The sequence below is a fragment of the Sinohyriopsis cumingii genome, chromosome 17 (assembly GCF_028554795.1).
Source record: "Sinohyriopsis cumingii isolate HCF-2022 chromosome 17, ASM2855479v2, whole genome shotgun sequence".
Taxonomy (NCBI): Eukaryota; Metazoa; Mollusca; class Bivalvia; order Unionida; family Unionidae; genus Sinohyriopsis; species Sinohyriopsis cumingii.
The window spans coordinates 72250590-72269197 of NC_142977.1; the positions used below are offsets into that span (position 1 = coordinate 72250590).

Genomic DNA, 18608 nt, shown 5'->3' on the forward strand with positions numbered 1-18608 from the left:
TGTATGTATATGATTTTATGGGGTTAATTAGTGGAATAGTTAAAAAAGTTAAAACGGTATTTTGCGTCATGTTTCCGAAACGTTCAGACTTATACTTAGGGAATGTTTGTATTATTTTTTAAGAAAAATAAACAACAGCTTCAATACTACTACTACTACTACTACTACTAATAATAATAATAATAATAATAATAATGTCTACAATACACATTCTTCTTAAATGATAATCAAATTGATGGCATGATGATGCCATCTAAATTTGAATTAAACATATTCTATGGTAAAGACACTTCTGTTCATATTACATTATAGAGGAATATCTAGCATAAAACATAAAAATGATACAACTTTATAATATAATTACCTGACATATTAATGACTTACAAAATGATAAATTTATGATTTAGAAATTGTTGTCATCGTAGTTTTTAATCCCTTTAATATAGTCGTAGTCATTAAAGCGGTAGGCGTCTTGCATGGTGTATACAGTGTAGATTCACCTCATAATCGTATACCTTAAAATAAAAATATCAGCCATTATTTTTACACTATTGTTTATATTCTTTCCGTTTTATTCATTATTGATTTCGTTTAAAAATAAAAAAATGTTGCCATCTGAATAGTCTCATTATTATTTTAAATGTTTACAGATTAAATTTTAAATGATACCTGATAATGAATTTTAACAAAATGCCATAAAGCCATTTTGTACTCAGACAGCATTTTTGGAATGTGTGGCATGTACACAAAAAAGATAGTCTATGTTCTACTCGTATTACATTTTTATGATTCAGAGAATTTCGTCACTCTAGTTTCCTATCCTTTATTTTAATTTTATCGGTTGGTATCTTGCATAAATGCATGTAGTAACAATGTAGTGAATTTCGTTACCTCTCCAGTGGCCTAGCGGTTAGAGCGTCCGCCTCGGATGCGGTTGGTCGCGGGAGTCATACAAAAGATGTATAAAAATGGTGCTAACAGTTGATCGCTTGGCGCTCAGCATTAAGAGGTTAGTGTTCGGACTGGTCGGCATGGTGTTAGGATAATGTGACTGGATGGTGCATGATGCTACATGTCTGCGGCATGATGTCCCAGTGCTAGACATCACTATAAACTGCTACACGGCATACATCGTAGCGATATGACTGGAAATGTTGAAAGCTAAGTTTAAAATACAACACACACACACACACACACACACACACACACACACTTATGCACGCACGCACCCACACACACACACACACGACTTGTCTGTTTGATCTACTAAAATACCGTATCTGGACTCTGGTCATAGTGAGTATTGAGTCAATGATGCTGTTCCGGAAATAAAATATGTGACCCAATGGACTGTGCTTGTTTACAGTACAGCCTCTCAAAATATGCCGGATAACCTATGATAAGAACTTCACCGTGAGTTCATTTTTGAAGGCATTTTAGAATTAGATATGATGTATTATAATTTGGACACAGTGGAAAGTATAGTACTGAAAAACAAATGAATCATGAATTGTGACCAGAATCCTCCTGTAACAGTACACTTGTTTCAAAATGTAAAACAAGTGTTTATGGTGACATGCCAAGGATTCGTCTGAAATTGTTATGGTCTAAGGGGAACAAATAATCATCAGCTATATTGTAGATGTGCTAGGTAAATACCGAAGGTGGATTACAATTCATAACGGACCCGATGAGGACTATCGTGTAGACTAGCCTAGTATATATTATGTATTAGGGTGAATATAATCAAATGTGTTTCTTTTGAAATTAAAACTTAACTGTCTCTACAATTTGCGAACGTAACTTCTGATTCATTTATAATTACAAAGCGATTGAGGAATTAGCAGTAAGACTCTATCAAACATAAGGTTTTAAACACAGTTTCCGATACAGGACACGATTCGCCACGTGTAGGTCGAATTCATATTTTAATATAGGTAAATTCCGAAAGGTTTGAAATACATCTCAAAAAATTTCGGAAATAAATACCGCTACTTACCAAGATATATTACATGTGAAAAATCCATGATAGTTCTTGTGATGATGTCATCGCAGTTGAATGAACAAAAATAATAACTACAGAATCAATTATCTCTTGAATTAAACGTGTGTCGACTTCTCATTGACAACAAGGATGATTTAATTTATACAATTATAGATAAGTGTGCACAGATTTAGGCCGAAACTGAATTGTTGAACTAACATGTTCTCAATTTTAGTTTTATTCACAAATGTATTGCTGAAACTTAATAAAATAACAAAGGAGAGAGAGAGAGAGAGGGATGGAAAAGTATTAATTCGCCTCTAAAGATGTCATGAAAAAGGCATGAATGCAATGTGAGTTTAAGTGTGAATTATTAGGAGGAATGACTTAAGTCAGATATTACTAAAGCTGTTTCTGTTAGATGACTACGATGACGAGATATAGGATAATAATCGGTCCAAGCAAGATTTAAAGCTGGATTTATCAGAATGGCACGCACATTGCTGTCATATAAACATTAAATACCTAAACTAAATGATTTAATTGGAATATATCCAGCTTCGATTCATTTCACTTAGCAAAAAACGTCACCAAAGTATAGCAAATTTGACAAAACGCGACGGGGACAATGATATTGTTTGTATTCTTTCCCTCTAAACACCATATTGTATATCACAAAATATTTGCATTCCATATTATCAATATATGTATGCATAAAATCCGAGTCATCTTTTTCATTCATGCTCGAAAATAGGGACCGATATTTAATTTCCGAAGATGAGGATTAGATGTGTGACTGGGGAGTTGTGTGTGTGTGTGTGTGTGTGTGTGTGTGTGTGTGTGTGATATTATTCAAGCTGCGATAGAACTCTTTCTAAAATTGAAGATAATTAATTTCGTAATCTATTATACTGGATATAACAATTTCATTGTTTTTATAAATCAGAGAATGAATTTATGTTTAAAAAAAAGCTCTTTGAGAGCCGAACCTTTTTTGTCTTCCAAATATGTCAGGCCACCTCCCCACAATACTCAGTCAAATAGTCAGTCCCTTACATCATATTTTGCATCCTGGTATTATGAGATTATTCACTATTCAGCTATAGTGAAACATGTCTTTATTCTTCATTAAATGACGAGGTATTTTCATATAAAAAGCCAAAGAAAATCCCCAAAATAAACATACTGACCGCATTTTGCGTCCACAGTAGGTATTACTTAAGTGTTTCTCTTTAAAGAATTTACAGAATCATTGATCGTATTCAGTGATGCATTCTTGTTGGGAAGACAACAAACAATAATCAAATATGGATCAATCATTTCACTTTTCCTATGGTTGATACAGGGATTTTATTTTGAACGGAAATGTTATGATATTACCTGACGATAATTTTTTTAAGAACTAATATATTAGATATAATTAGTTCTTTCTTCACAAATCAGATAAAGAATATTTTGTTCAAACTATTTGTGGGTCAAAAAATAAAAATAAACCTTTTTCCCCGCGAAAACTGACCCTGACAAATAATCACTGTCATCTTCTAACAACATATTACTGGAAATTTAAATAACATACTTCATCATTATTACCATCATTATAGTCATCGTCACGACATTAATTGTAACAACAACAATACATAAACGAAAACAACAACGAAAACAACAGGAATAATGACAATATTTTGAAGAATTATTCTGGGATACCTGGGAAGGATATATGTTAATTTAAAGCTCTTTTTAAGCAGTGTATTTTCCTTCTACAACTATTTTCACTGGAATAAAATATGCGCATGACAGTGTAAGACTCGCTAATGTAAGCAAAACATCACGAGACACCGAACTGTTTATTTTATTTACATTTGCTCCATGTAAGATCTGGCAGAATATACAATTCCACCAATTTTAAAAATGTAGAAAGCTATTACTAACTTAATACTAAGACCAACGCAGGGTCCACTACGTGGATCCATGGGACTTAAAATTACTAAGCCACTTTTTGAATGTATGGGAATTTTAGCACTATGAGTCACAATAGAGATGTATGGGAATTTAACATTCGAGTTGGGGTGGAATGTAGATGCAAGGTAATTAGCATCACTAAGCTACTGTGGAGATGTATGGGATTTAGCATTGACTGGTTACTATAGTACTGTAGGGATGTATGGGCATTTAATATGATACAGTGAAGATGGCCCAATAAAGGAATGTAGCAATAATAGTGCCAATAAGAAGAATATGTGAATTTTACGTAAGTGGTGTTGGACCTTTACATGGCCCTAAAGAAATTTAACATAAGTGGTGTTTGACCTTTACATGGCCCTAAAGGAGTTTAACATAAGTGGCGTTGGACCTTTACATGGCCCTAAATGAGTTTAACATAAGTGGCGTTGGACCTTTACATGGCCCTAAAGAAATTTAACATAAGTGGTGTTTGACCTTTACATGGCTTTAAAGGAATTTAACATAAGTGGTGTTGGACCTTGACATGGCCCTAAGGGAATTTAACATAAGTGGTGTTGGACCTTTGCATGGCCCTAAATAAATTTAACATAAGTGGTGTTTGATCTTTACATGGCCCTAAAGGAATTTAACATAAGTGGTGTTTGACCTTTACATGGCCCTAAAGGAGTTTAACATAAGTGGCGTTGGACCTTTACATGGCCCTAAAGAAATTTAACATTGGTGGATATTGGCTTCCTACTGAAAAATTAGAAGGATTGGAGATATAATGGGATATAATGGGATTTTAACATTACAAATGACACTATAGGCCCCTATGAAAATTTAAATTCCTCTAGGACACTTTGTGGGAATTTAACATGACTAGATAGCCGACCAAGACTCACACTGACCAGCTCACACATATTCTGACACTGACTACGACCATGTTTGACTGACGAATACCTATATTGACTAACCGTGACCTGTACAGACCGGCCAGCAATTTTTTCAACTGACCAATATCTATTATGACTGATTGACACCTATTTTGACTGACCCATTGTTAAGACTCAATTGTCCTAAACTAAATAAAAGAAAAGAGCGAACAATTTTTTTTAAAACTTCAACAATACCGAATAACTAAAAGCTACAAACTTGCATAAAATGCAAAGGTTGTAACCTATGAATGTGGAATATATTGTCTAGGTTACCTATACTTAGTTCTCACTTGGCTTTAACACACATTTGCTTATGCTAGCGGTAAGATAAACATACCTTTTGTGGAAGTTTTGTACATATGTCGCTTTGATAATTAAAATATATTGTAAATGGAAACAAAAATCACGGTATTGTTACTCCATGTATCGATACATTACTGAAACACGTCAGAACTAGTCTACCGGGTTCCAGAACTGTTCTTGCAGTCGCTGCGATCGGTACTATAATCCTTGGCTGAGTAATATGATAATGTATGATAAAGTCTAATATGTGTACACAAGCTGTTTATTGATTATTTTATTACTGTACTCTGGGGAATTTGGGCCCAATACCGGATGTGTCTTGGGGTATTGAAGATTTTAAAGGGATCATATATGGTCCATGTTGGCTTTTGAATCTTTCATTAAAAATCGACAGTCATTTGGTGGAGATGAAGTATGAAATAAAGACCGATTAAAAAATTATTTCGGCCGAATCACCAACTAACATATTATGATCGTTTGTCTTCTTTAATTTCGACTGCAATGCTCGAGATGTTTGAAGATAAAGTTTAATGATTAGTAACTGATTCGCTTGCTGATGTTTACTCTTGTGAAATGCAACACTGCTGATAGTGTAAGCTATGTTGAAACGTTCATCAGATGGCAAAACTTGCTGATTAATCATTTTGTTTCTTCAAGATATCGCTTAATTATACAAAATGTGTTGTTTTTAAAAACAATCGTTTTTGCCAATCACATGAGTTCAGTGTAAATTGTTACTACACGTATGTCCAAGTTCATCGACATGATCAAATGCATAAAAAGTTTGAAAACTAAACGAATTCGGATATGATGTTTCTCTGTTGAAACATTATTAAATTGAGTCGTCTTTGAAACATTATAACAATCTTTATTTTATATACATTCATAGATTCAATAGATTTATCACCCACGTATTAAGTCATGCGATTTTTCTCACGTGTTAAATCATGCGAGATTTCTTTTCACCCAGGTGTTAAATAGTGCGAGTTTTTTTCCTCTCACCCAGGTGTTAAATCATGAGAGTTTTCTTTTCACCCAGGTGTTACATGGTGCGAGATTGTTTCACCCGGGTGTTAAATCATGCGAGTTTTCTCATCCAGCATAGGTGTTAAATCATGCAAGTTTTCTCACCCACGCGAAAATCCGTGTGATTCTTCTCACCCACTTTTAAGTCACGTGAGTCTTCTTACCCACGTGTTAAATCAGGTGTTATTATGAAAATTGAGAAGAATCACGTTTGTAATGTCATTTATGGTCGACGTTTATTTTAGTATCTTTGTAATAGCACATTTTGAGGGTGCACATGATTGTGAGGTTACACTAATGTGTTAATCTGCGGGTACAACATGCATCATTTCCGAGCCTAAGAAATGACAGATCGATAGATGATTTTATCAGAATGTTTTTGAATGCATTAATGAATGATTTCTTAGCGTTAATCATGTACATACAAAGGATAACGTAGATATATAAGAATATATTTTATTGCTGACAATCTGATCTAGCCTCTTTGTAATGTGACTCGTTCATTTTATTTGGTTAAATACAGATTAGACCAATCGGAAACACACAAATCAGGTTCTGGTGAAACTGAACATGAATCTCCATTGCTTCCAAGTATGCTGTAGGTGAATTCTTTCCACAGTTATCAAACTCTTCTGGGGTCAATATGCAATGCTGACACACCCAAACAGAAGTCCAATTTGAAGCATGCGAATGTTCTCTTCCGGTTTTGTCTTTAACGTCACGTTGAGAGCAGTCATGATATAGGTTTGCTGTTGAAATGACAAAATGTATTTGCAGGCAATTTAGTCTTTTATATATTTTCTTTTGTTCTGAATTATGCTTGTTCTGGTTAACGTTCACTTTTGTAATTGACGATGTAACATTTAGCCATCACACGCAAAAGTTCCTTCCGAAGCATGTACAAGGTGCCGATACCAGGGAAACGAAACCAAATCCTGCATCTCTTCCAATTTTGCTTTCTCTCCTACCCCTACTGCATAAATCTCATAACCTACAAAGCACAAGAATGACAATGACATGAAATTGACGGATATTAGTTCTCATGTGTAACTGGTGGGTAATGACAAATGAAAACAATTCTGAAAATTGATATAATTGGTGTAACGGTTTTAGCTATGTTCTTTATGTCAATTGTACTTAATCTGTACAGAATTTTTACAAAGCCAACTGTATTTGGTTATTATATAGGAGACAGAAGTGTTGTTATTCTTTAAAACTTTACTTTTAATCTGGACAGTGAAAACTACAGTGATGAATAGTAAAATAATTTACTGTTTGTTAAAGGTGTCGCTTGTTTTAGTTACCCTTCTGTTTCACCTCGTCCTATTTTTTCCGATGAAACTGGTTATGCATTAAAACCTAATCCTTCAGTCTATATAAAATTCTGGTATGGAGCTTTTCTTTACACACTCACTATTTATTTCTCCATGCATAAACATCCTAATTAATTGTTGTTTAAACTATTCTGTTCAGTATTTTAGGAACTACTGTTGGAGGAGACATTTCCTCACTTCACTTACACGAGTGCGTACGTAAAGTATTAGGCTAGACAGAATTCACTATAGTGGATATTTGAGCGTAAGCATTAGCGATAGCCTATCGAATGAAGAGTGACTTTATGGAAATTCAAAAACATCAAACATTACTCATTTAACTAGTCACTAAAGCCATCATTGGCTTAAGAAAGAAAGTGAATCATGATATTATTAAGATAAATAACTAACATACTGTGAATTCCAATGTATTAGAGCTATCTCATATTTTAAAGAATGCATTTTTTTAACCTCTATATATAGAGTATACCAATAGATCCAACATTATTATTAGTCAAACATTATCAGTGATAGCTCACTGAGAATATATAGAATCATCTGACATGACAAATAAGGGATCTCAATGTGAAAATTTTACCGCATGCCTAAAATAATTATTCGCCATGTTCTACTTGATAGGTGTAGCATTGATTTCTTATACCTTATAAACAGAGAAATTTTGGAAATAATTTTCAATAATTCGAATTATTGTGCCGTTTACAAAAAGACGACATAATTTGCAACAATCTATTCCCATCATTTTCTTTGATAAAATCTGAAAGTTACGTTGACACCGAAGTTGTGGCCTAAATCTCTATATTTGTATTATTCAGCATATAGAAAGAGTACGGATTGTACCGTTTTATATCTGCATGTAAGAAAATTTAGAGTGAATATTAGCCGCCTATCTCCTAATTATGTCAGGACGAACACAGTTTGATCAATAAATCCACATCTTTGAATTAGTAATTTTTTTTCACCACAAAACTGCACGACCGCCCTGAAAACGTAAATGATTGCGTTGGTATGCAGCAGAGAAACTGTTATTTTAACCTGACATGACCGTTCCATCCACCAGACGTACACACTAGGGCATATTCGTGTCATTCACGAGTGACGTTACACATCACAACCAAATCTGAGTAATGTAATTTGCATAATATAGTCAGTAACTTTGAACAATAAAAACAGAAGCAATTTCATGTTCAAATATTGTTTTACAGAAAGCAAGACAAATACTTTATTGAAGCTTTTCTCCATATTTGATCATTAGGAGTTCACTAGTGAGTGATATAATGCATATGAATCAAGGAACGAATAGTTTTTAGATCGTTTTATAGGGTACAAGAATTCGAGGATTTCATGGGGCACCAATATTGTTACATACAACAAATGTAAAAACCCAATATGCAAGGAGTTTTGTGTAAAAGAAAAGAACTATTCGCAAAATGTTAAAGTCTGGCGAAAATATTTGTAGATCCACGGAAATTCGCACATACATGCACACAAAAAAGAAACGAATCTACAATAAATTGATTATTTAATAATTTTTTACACGATTGTACGTTAAGGTGTAGAGCGACAATTATCCCTGCTCGATTCGTTTAACCTGATAAATTAAAAATGCACTTCTTAAAACATAGGAATGAATGTGTTATTTTTGTTTCATACCTTATTAATCATCAGTCTCCCGAATGATTCTAAAACAGGGAGAAAGTTAGCATCATCTTAAAAAATATGGCAGACACTGCTTAAAGGAACAAAAGTGGTGAACTCTGCTTAAAGGAACAAAAGTGGTGGACTCTGTTTAAAGGAACACAAGTGCTAGAGACTGCTTAAAGGAACAAAAATGGGCAGTAACCTACCCAAATCCTTCAAGTTATTTATATCACCAATCTCGAACATTCGTCCAGAAGAATAGATGAACAGAATATGTAAATTATCATTATCTTTCATAACCTTGATCCACTGGTATTGACGTGTTTGCACTTCATGCAGCGTGGGAAGTTGTAGCTGAAAACAAACATAAATATGGAGTATAGTCTTCTTCGTGTCAATTACTATCATGCATACATTGATTAGAAAACATCTTATTTTAAAAGATTCCTTTTCACCTGCACTAATTATTTGTGTATAACTTTTACTTTATGAAACTATTTATGTGAGTACGTCGTTTAAGGGAAACAACCGCTATATTAGTATTTTATCATGTGAGAACAGGATTTTCTAGAGTACCACATTAAACATTGAATATTTCGAGTATGGCTATATACGTGACTTTCGTACAGCCGATTTTTTAAAGCTATATGCGCGATATATATAGAGAAGGATGAAAATACAAAAAGAAAATATTTGAACAAATCTAAATAATAAACAAATTAGCAAAAGACCGCATTGTTATATATTTATATAATGAATGTGAAATAATAAATATTGAATGAATGAATGAATATTGTTCAACTGACTCATACAGATTATTGATTCTGAGACTATGTAACATTGTCACAGTGGTTTCGTACCTCTGCTTTTATACCAAATATATTGGAAAACGAATCAGGATTCCTGATTTACTTCTTTACGATTTTGCTGACACTTTATTGAAAGCATTTTAAATATGACTTTGAATGCAGAAGTAATGTAATGATAGATTCCGAAGGCACAGAAGGCGGTAATAATATTATTCAGGGTACACTCGGTCTCTTGATATTATCATGATGAATTGAATCCTTCAAATTTTATCAACAACGAGCGGAAAATGGCTGCTTAGCAGATATTTACGGAGAATGTAGCTTACTGCAACACTTTTAGCTGGTATAAACCTCACAATCAGTGAAAACGTCTGAAATGAAAGACTGGCTCCTAATGTACAGCGTGGCAATTACAGAAATATGTATGAAAACAATAGTTAAGAAATTAAGTAAAAGAAGATTGACTCTTTAGTTAGATAACATGGTCATATTGCTTTATACGGCTATCAACATGTCATACAAATATTTGTCTCATACATTCAGTTTACACAACAGTGAAAGGAAATATAGCTATGAATAATCCAAATTTCAAAATAAACTAGGTAAAATGATCTATGAAGGCAGGGTTGAGAAAACTATTCAATATTAAAAGAAATAACTGTTGCAAACAAGCTAGAAAGCGTGATATTGCAACCTAAGGAAAATTAAAATAGTCCAACTCAGTCTTTGTTCAGATAGTCCAGATAGTCAAGACTAAAATGATAGTGACAGCAATGGAGGAAATGCAGACGACAGTACATTATCGCTAATTAAGTTTCGGATACCTTAACGATATTGATAACATAGAGGAACCATGGCCAGAAAAGACGATGCAATGATTAATTCCATCGCTACCCTTGACAGCCTGGTGCAAAGAGACTCTGAGAGCTATTGAGAATGGCATCGTTATTCAAACGACAGATGCCTCTAATTGCTATCATAGTTTCTATAAATGAAATTTGATGCGCAACAAAATGTCGCTCAAAATATGTAAAGTAGGAAACGGACAAAAACTGAATAAAATGATATAACAGAGAATTGGTACAGAAATGTATCATCTAGTCTGTCTTTAAAGCAGAAATTAAAAAAGGCACATTCAATTATGACTTTATCCAGATTTCAACGTATCTTTTAGCAGTAAGATATCATCATTTTTACCATCATATTTTACTGCTTTAAATGCAGATGTATTGCTCAAAAGGTAACGGGTATTCAATCTATTGTCATTAGATGAACTAAATCAAGCTAGGTCTTTTCGACGACTCGGAAGAAAAAACTCTGCATTTTCGAGTGGGAATCATGAGAAATTATTTAGACGTTTCAAACAGCAATCGGAGCTGCTGACGTGTACTGGTCGTTTTGAAAACTATTCTAATCATAATGTAGCCATCAGTATTGTATTTAGCCTGAAAGAGTGAAATTTTCATAAAGTCAATAAGCCGAAAGATCAGAGTGGAATTTATTTTACTGGTAAGACATTAGTTTAAATAGCTAGGAATTACGAGGAATGCATGCTTGAAATTAGTCCAACACTGATTTTCAAAAGAAATGGCGCTTTTAAATGTTCTATTCTTGAAAATGTGTGCACGTAGTTTAAAATATATAATAAGTCTGAGAACTTTAATCTTTCCTTGGTGACTTAATTCTCCTATCACTCTTCCTAGTACCCCACATAAGTATTATTATTATTATTATTATTATTATTATTATCAATCTTACGTCATGCAGTTTGTCAATAGCATCATTCACTGATATGAACTCAGTCACATTATCCATGGATAAGGCAACTTTCAATTCAGATTCATCTGAAAATGAAAAGACTAGGCTATCTTAGTTTAAAGAGAAAACAGTGAAAGTTAGATTCAGCAAATTTTTTCTCTTTCGTTTACTTGCTATCACCTAAAATATAGATGTTATTCGAATTGCATAATTGTATTGAATGAACGGTCGTTTCCTCTCAACAATAGAATTCATTTATTACACACAGAATGTGGGTGGGACTTTTTTGTTCTTGTTGCAGAACTAAACCTCTCCAACTTGAAACTCCAAAACAGACTCATGTCAAATAATGAAAAGGTTACATTTTAAAGCAAACCAATAAAGAGAATGATAATGATGCAAATTCAAACAAGTCTCCAACGTTTCGAGCTAAACAAACACATACACACACACACACACACACACACACATAAAACAAACACTGATGAAAACAAAATGTACGAAACATCACATGTTAGAATAACTAGGGGAAAATTACAACAAGAGATGCAAAAATACAAAGTTATGCAAAAATAATGTAGGATCCGGTTCCTGTGTCTATCATTTAGCGAACCATATATATATATATATATATATATATATATATATATATATATATATATATATATATATATATATATATATATATATATATATATATTTATACTTCCAAGTATTGATTATTATATAATAATACATTTTCAGGATGTAAACTTTCAGTCGATCATCTTGGTTTTGTTTCATAAATAGAATCAATTGCTAGTTAAGTTTTCGTCCATAAAAGACCTCCTTTCATTACTAAACGAGGTTGCACTGACTTAAGACGATATTTAATATTATCATATTTGTCCTATATGGAACTTCTTATATATGTTATGACGCCTGGTGATACTGTACGAGAAAACCGACAATGACAGGGCTTCAAATGTAGGCAGTCGTAGCTGAGAATTGAGTTTTGTATATACTGATGGAGATAGATGCAAATGAAAAATTGTTGACTTACCCATACAATCGAGTATATTCTCGGTTACTTGTTTGAGCAGAGTGAATATTTCTGAGCTGTTAGGCACTTCCATATATATGAACAGACGGGATACCTTACCTGTTGTGGTAAAAAGCAAAATAAAAATTTAGAAGGGTCAGTCTAAGGGCAAGCAATTGATACATAATATCGCGTTTGAATTAAATACTATTAAAGTTTTCATTTTAAAGCGAGGTTTATCACATGCGATCGTTTTTGTGTCATATTTTTCCGTAGCTTGCTACAGAAAGAAAACAAATGCAACTTAATGAGGTATCAATGGTTAAAAGGTGATTATATAACTTTGTGATACTAAATACCATTATATCTACCTATTGCTCTGTAATCAACTTCAACCGGATTGAAAGAATAACATATTATGAAAAAAGAGAAGTGGAAGTTAAAAAAAATTAAAGAAAACAATAATACAATATCACTAGACAATAAGGTTACAGTATTGAAGTAATCGTTCTCATCACTTTTAGGTTACAATTAATGATTCATTTGATATACTATCTTTAGGACCTGCATAATATCTACGTGTATTAAATATATAGTTTGCTATATAGGCATTCACAAACCTAGAATAAATTGTTCGTCTATTCTCGAACAAAAAATTATTGTTCAAGAGTTGAAGAAACTCAGTCCTTATTGTTACGTTTATGCTATTAGCTAGGGTGATAGAGCGTTGAACAGGTAATCCAAGGGTAGAGGGTATACACTCGTAAAGGTCTGTCCCGGTTGGTTGCCTCGTGTACGCTTTGTAAATAAACATGTCACTAATTTTTTTTCAAATGATACTGACAGAAATGTGTGAAAAGTACGGTTAGAAATCAATCAACATTAACAACGTCATTGCAAAGCTACAGAGACTAAAACACTGTTATCTGGAACAATATGTCATATTCTTCAATTATGTTGATCTCGCTCTCTCTCTCTCTCAAAAACAAAAGAAAGGAAGATCTTTTTTTTTTTTTTTAAAAACACGATTGCATCAATCTACACTTTCACTAAAGGCAAGTACCAATCACTCAATCACTTCGGTTTGCATATTGTCAAAAGTCACCCGGATCAAAATATAATATGCAAAACAGACTGTTAATTCAAATTCGTCAGAATGTTTAAAAGCACAATAAGTTATAATAATTCTGTCTCAGTTTATCGAATATATATATATATATATATATATATATATATATATATATATATATATATATATATATATATATATATATATATGCATTTTCACAAATAATAATATTAGTAATAATAATGGCAATAATAATAATAATGAACATATTAGGTGACTAATATTAATGGATTCGTTTCGTCTCCAGACATCTTTGCATTAAGATCAAAGTCAGCCATTATTGTGGCAGATGGATGTTAAATTTAAAAAAGAAGTTATGATCCTTGAGCGTAATGGATATAAGGCTGGATGATCCTTGAGCGTAATGGATATAAGGCTGGATGATCCGTGAGCGTAATGGATATAAGGCTGGATGATCCGTGAGCGTAATGGATATAAGGCTGGATGATCCTTGAGCGTAATGGATATAAGGCTGGATGTAAAAACTGGGTCATAGATGACGCTTTAAGCCATTGTTAAATCCGTCCACTTTTAAATGGTGAATAAACATGAAAACAACAGCTAAAAAGTCAAACTGCAAAGAGATGTTTCAATAAATATTTAGTTATTGCACTGAGACAAATCATTCTCATTGGTAAGTTATAGTGATTGTGCTGAGACAAATATATCTCATTGGTTAGTTGTAGTCATTGCTATTATTAGCTTATTAAATTCGTCAAAATATTAAAATACCCTGTCGGTCTGTGATAAGAAATGCAGTAATTAAGTTTAAATGCTTATGTAATCATCTGAGGTCAATACTAAATGATGTAATCGATTATTGTGTTTGTGATGTAGTTTTCTAAAAGTAAGTACGTCACGGATTATTGTGATGTAGTTTTCTAAAAGTAAGTACGTCATGGATTATTGTGATGTGATGTAGTTTTCTAAAAGGAAGTAACGATACTGATCCGTAACTCACCAGCATTCAACGATTCCATCATCCGCTGAACAAGATGACCAGTAGTATTGACAATCCCACTTCCTGCGCGATATTAACAACATTAGAAGAACAGTAGTTTAATTATAGCTGTACAAATAGAATAGAAATAGAATGCAAATAAATGTACCTATTGTCATCGAATATATATATATATATATATATATATATATATATATATATATATATATATATATATATATATATATATATATATATATATATATATATATAAAAGAAAAATTAAGACAATGTATTAATAAAATCTCTGTACACAAATTGTTCCATATATGATGAACTAGATATCTTCCCAAATAAAATACACACACCTCAGTTTTATATTTTACCAAAAATACATAAAACGGTTGATAAGTCACTACTTTTAGGATATCCAGGTAAACCCATTATTTCTACATATAACTCAATTACAAATAATATATCGCAATATATTGATCACATTTTACAACCGCTGATGAAATCATTACCTTCATATGTCAAAGATACTCTTGATTTCATTACCAAATTGAAATCTTTACCGAAACTAACTGAAAATTCATTCCTTGTTACACTTGATGTGGTTTCACTCTACACGAATATACCACACAATGATGATATCGAAGCGTGTAAATATTATCTTGAAGAAAACGAATATACATATAAAATTATCAAAAGAACATGTTTGTGATTTGATAAAACTTGTGCTCGAAAATAACTTTTTTCAATTTGGTAATACAAACTATCTCCAAAAAATGGGAACAGCAATGGGTAGTCCTATGGCACCTGCTTATGTATCTTTATTTAGGGAAAATTAGAAAATGAATTTCTAAATAAATGCCTCTTAAAACTGGATTTATGGTTAAGGTTTTTAGACGATATCTTTATGATTTGGAGTTATTCAGTAGAAGACCTTTATTATTTTATAGACAGTTTAAACAAATTACATCCAACAATAAAATTTACATTCAATGTCTCTAAAACTAAAGTATCAATTTTGGACTTAGATGCCATGAAAAATGAAAATAATGACATTACTACCATGGTTCATGTTAAAAACACGAATATTCATCAATATGTTGAATATTCTTCATGCTATCCTAAATCATGTAAAAATGGGACACCATATAGTCAAGCACAAATATATAGAAGAATTATTTCGGATGACGCTGTTTTTAAATCATCTTTGACAGAGTTAAGTCAGCATTTTTAAATAGAAATTACCCTTTTGACATCATTAATACTGCTTTCCAAAAAGTATCTTCTCTTATACAGCTTGAATCTTTACAATATAAAATCAAAAGTAGAAATGAAGATATCATTCCTTTTGCTATTGAATATAATCCAAGTTTGCCTAATATAGGTAAGATGATCAATAAATATTGTGATTTATTAAACTTATCATGTAAAGCAAGTGTTAAATCGCTACACGAAAGCAAACCCACACTTGCTTATAAAAGGACTAAAAATCTTAATAATTTCCTAAGTAATTCTAAATTAGAAAAAACATCATATAAAATAGGATCATCAACTAAATGTAATAGACCTAGATGTTCACACTGTTCATTTATTAATGAAAATACTTCTTTCAATAGTAATAATACGAAAGAAACTTTTAATATGCGTTGTGATACTAATTGTGCAACATCAAATGTTATTTATTTGATAACATACCAAAAATGTGGCATCCAATATGTTGGACAAACCAGTCAACAAATATCTAAAGGCATGAACCAACATAGATCAGATATAAAAGAATTATACTGATCAATCATTTTCATCTCATGTTGCCGCACATTTTAAAAAAAAGTTCCCATACACTGCAAGATTTCTCCTTCCAACCTATTGTTAAAGCTGATTCTAAAATGGAACGTCTGCTAAAGGAAACCTATTGGATTCACCGTCTTAATACGGTATATCCAAAAGGTCTAAATTCAAAAACACTATATGACATTCATTAATTCTATTTTTCTTTTTCTTTTTCTTTTTTTTCTGAATTATGTTCCCTGTTTACAATTAGATAAGAATACTTTTATATTATTCTACTTTGCAGAAAAACTTAATTGGCAAAAGTATAATGTAATATAATAAAAATAAGTTTACTAATTCTTTAAAAATGAAAATGCATTTCTAAATTAATTCTCAATATAATTATTTATAAAAATACTTGATAGTAAGGATTATGCACACCATAATTTTTTATTATATAAATTGAGTTCTGATAAACTATTTACCGTTTGTCAAGAATATATCAAGACATATTTTTTAATTTTGTTTAAATTTGTTTTAAAATTTTAATTTTTTTAATTTATTTATTTATTTTCTATATGTTTAATAAGTATGCATTATACATAATACAAATATTGATAACACTGTTTATCTCTATTTAGTAATAAATTATATATATATATATATATATATATATATATATATATATATATATATATATATATATATATATATATATATATACAATTCTAGTAAAGGCATTTCTTCAAATCAGAAATCTCGTTCAACGCTTGTTAAATGAAATATTGTGGTATGAATGAAAGTAGTAGTGTTACGGCACATCAGCAAAATAATGGCTATATCGTTGCACTTACTAGAAAAATGTTACAAATTAAAGATAGAGAAGTTTACAATATTTAGGAGATAAAACCTACCAAATAAATATAAAAAATGAGGCCCAGAACTACTGTAAATAGACCTATTATGATTGGTAGACGATGCTTGCATTTTCTAAGTACAAGTTTCTTTTTTAAATAAGCTTCGTAAATGAAAATCGAGGAAGTACAAATTAAGCATGTAGTTTATAAGTGTGATATTGGGAAACATTTATGAACCAGGTTATAAAGTGGTAGGAAAATAATGGAATTAATATTAGCGTATATAATGCTTTTTTTCAGGGGGGGAGTGAGTTGTGGATAAATGGACATAAATGAATCTCGTCACTCAGCTGCTCGGATCTAATTTGGCACTTACAACGTATACCCACTCTAGCTGACATTCCATTGTCAGGTAGAACCGTGTAGGCACTTTGCGCAGTCCTGAATGATTTTGTAAAAGACATGAAAGAAATAATACTAATAAAATAGACATATAATATCAACCGATCGACTGTTTTTCATATCTAGTTTTTCTAAACTATTTCGAACGTGTTCTGTTTTTAATATTCCTTTAAGCGTTCTTTAAAATTTGCTAAGTTATTACGTTTACCGGAACACAAGGCGGGATTCTTCATTCGAGCAACATCCTTCTGGTTCAAACCTTTCCGGGTTGTACAGGCAAACATATGAATATAGCAAATCGTATACACTCAAAACTGGTAAAGCGACCATCTGCATTATACATCAACAAATTATAGAAATCTCTTTCAGAAGGCTCCATTTATACATACGACTTTGTATTTTCACCCATCTATAATGATTACTTGCTGATGATCAGAAGGACACTTGTATATATAATCAACTCATTTTAACCAGTGCATAAAGGCTCATGTCAAAATATCCCATATAGACACAATTAATGACGTTTTTCTCTGTATAAAGATATTCGCTCATAAACACGTATTTCAGATTGCCTCATGTATACATAGGCAAATACATTTTCACTTGTATATCAATCCCGCTTTCAGAAGGTCTCATATATATATATATATATATATATATATATATATATATATATATATATATATATATATATATATATATATATATATATGTGTGTGTGTGTGTGTGTGTGCATTCTAAACTGT

At 31.8% G+C, this 18608-nt stretch overlaps 1 protein-coding gene across 2 annotated transcripts in view; it reads right to left on the bottom strand.

Annotated features, from left to right (window-relative positions):
• Window positions 1-6634: 6634 nt before the first annotated feature.
• Window positions 6635-18608, bottom strand: part of LOC149779228 (uncharacterized) — a 47163-nt gene continuing 35189 nt past the window's right edge. The window contains exons 10-14 of one of the 2 annotated variants that reach the window (XM_089938590.1): window positions 14843-14905; window positions 12774-12872; window positions 11732-11817; window positions 9465-9518; window positions 6635-7183 (exon numbers count right to left, since the gene is read on the bottom strand). In XM_089938590.1, coding sequence (XP_089794716.1) covers window positions 7163-7183; window positions 9465-9518; window positions 11732-11817; window positions 12774-12872; window positions 14843-14905 — 323 coding nt within the window. In that variant the 3' untranslated portion in view covers window positions 6635-7162. Of the gene's footprint in view, window positions 7184-9370; window positions 9519-11731; window positions 11818-12773; window positions 12873-14842; window positions 14906-18608 lie in introns of both variants that reach the window. The other variant, XM_089938589.1, reaches the window with a different exon arrangement.